The following is a 4780-nucleotide window of genomic DNA, read 5'->3' on the forward strand; positions in this document are numbered from 1 at the left end:
TGCATCGGCTGTGGGGATGAAGACGACAACTCCCATGATTCCACACTCACGGCGTCATCAAACTAGCCTTTGTCTATTTGTTTATTTTGAATACGCGCCCTCTAGCGGCGAAAAATTACGTATTGTGCCTTTAAGTTGTGCACATTGAGAATAGGCTACTTTTCAGTTCCAGTTCATGATCACAGTTTTATGTTCTTAAAACTACACTCTTAAGTAAAATGGTTCTAAACAGTACCAGAAAAGGGTTCTTCGGCTTGTAACAATAGCAGAACCCTTTTTAGTGCTAAATGGATAGTTTTAATATTTATCGTGATGGGGTATGTTTATACATAAACCCAAGTAATAATAAAAAAAATCTAACAATATGAATTTAAAATTCATTGTCGCGTTTACCTACTTAGTGGAGAAGAGGAGAGAAGTTTCCACAGCTTAGCAGAGCTGCACACACTTATATGTGACCAAAAAAAAAAATATTAACACAAAGAACCATTTCAGCATGAAAGGGTTCTTCAGAATGCTATGGATATCTAAATGAATCCATTACTGCATGTAAAGAACCTTTAAAGAACCATCTTTTTTTAGAGTGTACAAAATCCTTATTTCTGTTAAATCCAGTACTGCTCATCACTCTTCCAATGGATTATGTCTTTTCCTCAGTCTCAGGCTATCCAAAACGGAGTGTCTGAGGTTATGGAGGAGGAAAGCAACTTGAAGAAACGAAAACGCGATCAACAAGGTAACCAGGGCTCTGAGACTGGTCAGGAGGTGGTGGAGAAGGTCAAAAAGCGACGGGGTCGACCTCCTGCTGAGAAGCTGCCACCCAACCCTCCCAAGCTCACAAAACAGATGAACACCATCGTAGACATGGTCATAAACTACAAGGACACGTTAGTAGTTAAACACACGGACTTAATTGGTTGTTGATGACTCTGTTTTTACTTCGTGACATGATGTAAATGGTGACACTAAAACAAAAGGATTGAGCTTTGCCAACTGTTTGAAGTTCATACTTATTCCCTTTTTGTTGGTCAGTGCATGTGTGCTGTCAGATAGCACAATAAAATGCATAATGCATTTTTTTTTTTTTTTGAATGTATCACCGTTCTACAGGTTGGGCCGACAGATCAGTAAAGGTTTCATTCAGCTGCCCTCCAGAAAAGAGGTGCCAGAGTACTATGAGCTCATCCGCAAGCCAGTCGACTTCAGGAGGATCAGGGTGAACTATCAGCGTGTTTATTCGTCATCCCACAGTCCTGGCTAATTCTTCTAAAATGTCCAATTCTCATCCGCTGCTTCCATCACCCCCTTTTCCAATAGACCTTTCTTCACTTTTTTCCATTCTTACTGTATATCCACACTGACATCCTTATTGATTTTGCTATTGTCACACAGGTTGTGTTTTTTGCTGGCTGTGTTTTAAAACGATATGAAGGAAGTAGAATTATTTTACAGATTTAATGAAAACCTGTCATTACTGTCATTAGTTTCATAGGAGAATGTGTATGGCTGTTAATATACCTTTTTGATTGTTCATGTATTCTTTTGAATCTTTCCTGGTTTTGTGTATGCAGGAGAGAGTACGTAATCACAAATACAGGTGCATTGCTGACCTGGAAAAGGATATCATGCAGATGTGCCACAATGCTCAGACGTTTAATCTGGAAGGATCTCAGGTTTGACTTATGTACATTTTTTTGTTATAAAAATACTTTGTAAATTCTTTTTTTTTTCTTTTTTGCATTCACTGTGCATTGCAATGGTACTGCAACATTTATGCAAATAGATTTAACAGGTTTTTAGATTTGTTGTTCCAAACCTGTATCATTTTCTTCAGTTGAACACAGAAGATGACATTTTGAAGAATGTTGGTAACCAAACAGTTGTCTATAGCGACTGACTTCATAAAAAAAAATGTTTTCTTTCATATTATGGAAGGCAATGGCTACCGTCAGCTCTTTGGTTTCCAACTTTCTTCAAAATATCTTCTTTTGTGCTCAACAGAAGAAAAAAAGGTATACAGGTTTGGAAAACTTAAAGGTGCGTAAATGATGACAGAAATCAAGCGTAGCATTAGTTCTGGCAGGTCACGTTAGTCAAGCTCGCGTCAGCTGGCTCTCAGCTGATCCACGTCTACCTATAGGAATACGACGCCGATCTCAGCATTCATATATAAGGTCCCTTAGTTTTATCAGCAGCTTTTGCGTTGCTCAATAGCTAATTGCCCTCCTCCATCCCCAGCTCCTCCTCTCGTCCATTCAGAATTTGGCCTTCTGATTCTCCTTTGAATCAGACTAATTTTAAAATATGTATATTAAATTATTGAACATTAATGATATCTGTAATACATATATGTTGGTTCTGTTCTGTTTACTCTGGGGGATTATCGCTACTCTCCCTGCTCTTATCCATGTTAGGCTGCATGGATGTGCAGGGAGTTCTTGCCCAGAACAGAACCATACCGCCAATCCAAACTTTATGCTAATTTGTCAATTATCTTTGATGATAGTGGTCCTGACAGGATTATAATTTTGGGGTGAACTGTCCCCACAATGAGCCTGAATATTTTTGCAAGGCACAAAGCTATTTGTGTTAGTGAATATAGCTGATGAATTGTGTGGAGATTGTTAAATGTCTCTCTATATCTTAGATCTTTGAGGACTCCATTGTTTTGAAGTCTGTTTTTGAGAGTGCAAGACAGCGAATAGTGGAACTCAGCGAGGAAGACAATGATGCTGTTGGAAGCAGTGAAGCAGATGGTGGCCAACTTTTAGATCGTAAGTCAAAATGCATGCTTTGCCTTGTCCAGTTCAACCTAAAATACAATAAATGCATAAGACACTGAATCCACATCAGTCAAATTATTAATGATAAAGTCTGTATTCTTTGTGTAGAGTGTGTAAATGTTTTTGTCTTAAAAGCTCCTGTTTTGGAATCAACAAATCCCAAACTGGATGAAAAAAAGGAGAAAAATAAAACCGATCCTAGTAATACCAGTTCAAAGGAGGTCACAAACTGTGATGAAGACCTTGGCAAAGAATGTGAGAATAACACAAGAGGACTATTAAATTAGACCCCAAATGACAGTCTGATATAAAGAACATTGTATGCCATTTTAAGAACATTGTATGGCCATTTCAGTCCAGTTTCCTTGATGTTTCGGTCAAGGAATTGCTCAGAATGTGATCTCTCATTATTATGGTTGCTTAAAACTCCTTTGTAAAACCTTTGTATTCTAAAAATAACATTGTTAATGCAGTGCTTCTGCAGTGATACATCTGAAATTGGCATTGTTTTCATGTATTTATAAAATGTAAATAAGTCATAAACCCAAAATAGATATAAAATATCATGGTAAAAAAGGTCTGTAAGTTCGGACTGCCTGAAAACTTTCACTCTTTTTTTCCTCAAGGATGGAAAAATGGTGGTATGACATTATGATATTGTATGATCATTTAAATGGATGCATTCAATCTTTCAAGATGGTATAAGCTGTGCTAAATTTGCAAACTGTATGTCTCTGTTTCAGAGAATTTTTATTCTGTGGTTTTTGTGACTATGAGCACTTTGTCATTCCCTTTTTGTATGTTTCCCTTTCCTTCATTAACTGTTAACATCTTTAAAAAAAAAAAAAAGGAACATTTTTAACCAGTAGCTCTTTATCTTTCTTTAGTTATCACAGGATCTTAACTATGTGTACATAGAGGAGTTGGGGCATGATGGCAATGTATTCTTTGGTGATCAGATACTGCCCTCAAAGAGAGGCACCTATTGATGATGCTGTCACATTTGTGTGTTCAGTTTATGATGGATGGGAGAAGTGGTGTGTTTGTGGACAGATTCTGAAATTAAAGTGTATGGGGTTTATATGATGTGAAAAGGCAAGGTTTGAGTCATCATATTACAAAAATAAAACTTTTTATGAAATCACAGGCGCTAATGTGGATCAGTTTCCTCTTTTGCTTTGTAGGTAATCAAAAGCTGTTGTAAATAAGATTTCAGATTCACATTAGGATATTTGACCTTATTAAAGCAGGTTTTATGAGCTCTGAACTGTAAGTAATGCAACAATAAGTAAGCATTAAGTTCCTGTTAGTAATTTTAGTAATCTGGCTTTCTAAATATTTTATTTTATTGATGACTTGTTACACTGATTCGTGAACAACACTTTTTTATATACAAATAGGTTTTGTTTGGTTAAATAAGGATAATACTACAATGCTACAAAGTAAAAAGCTACAATGTAATGCTACAAAATAATAATAATAATAATAATAATAATAATAATACATTTTTTAATAAAAATGTATAATTATTATTATTAATAATTGATGCATATTTAATACATTTGTATTATTATTGTTATTATATGCTGTTCAAAAATGGGGTCGTAAGATTTTTTAAAATAAATTGATACTTTTATTCAGCAGGAATGCTACATAAAAAGATTGGACAATAATAAGGGATTGAATAATACATTATTATTATTATTATTGCTTCTATCTAACCTGTTTATAAAAGTTTACATCACTCTCCACATTGTTTTCTGTCCGCTTTACTCTCCTACTATATTGAAAAATTTAAGTTGAGAACAGAGTTGTAAATCACAGATCATACGTTAATAGCTTTGGCGTTTTAGGAGGGCGTGGATGAGTCTTAAAGGGGTCATATGATGCTATTTCAATTTTTCCTTTCTCTTTGGAGTGATAGAAGCTCTTGGTGCATAAAGAAGATCTGTAAAGTTGCAAAGACTAAAGTCTCAAATCCAAAGAGATATTCTTTA

The 4780-nt window shown here is 35.4% G+C and overlaps 1 protein-coding gene across 3 annotated transcripts in view; it reads left to right on the top strand.

Moving 5' to 3' along the window:
- The window catches only part of LOC107726308 (probable global transcription activator SNF2L2), a 6792-nt gene extending 2866 nt beyond the window's left edge, over positions 1-3926 (top strand). For all 3 annotated transcript variants that reach the window (XM_016535849.1, XM_016535848.1, XM_016535850.1), the window contains exons 2-6: positions 658-887; positions 1111-1216; positions 1572-1673; positions 2648-2774; positions 2919-3926. In XM_016535849.1, coding sequence (XP_016391335.1) covers positions 691-887; positions 1111-1216; positions 1572-1673; positions 2648-2774; positions 2919-3070 — 684 coding nt within the window. In that variant the 5' untranslated portion in view covers positions 658-690 and the 3' untranslated portion in view covers positions 3071-3926. The remainder of the gene's footprint in view (positions 1-657; positions 888-1110; positions 1217-1571; positions 1674-2647; positions 2775-2918) is intronic.
- The last annotated feature ends 854 nt before the right edge of the window (positions 3927-4780 follow it).

The sequence above is a fragment of the Sinocyclocheilus rhinocerous genome, unplaced genomic scaffold (assembly GCF_001515625.1).
Source record: "Sinocyclocheilus rhinocerous isolate Xijiao unplaced genomic scaffold, SAMN03320098_v1.1 scaffold486, whole genome shotgun sequence".
In the NCBI taxonomy this organism is placed as follows: domain Eukaryota; kingdom Metazoa; phylum Chordata; class Actinopteri; order Cypriniformes; family Cyprinidae; genus Sinocyclocheilus; species Sinocyclocheilus rhinocerous.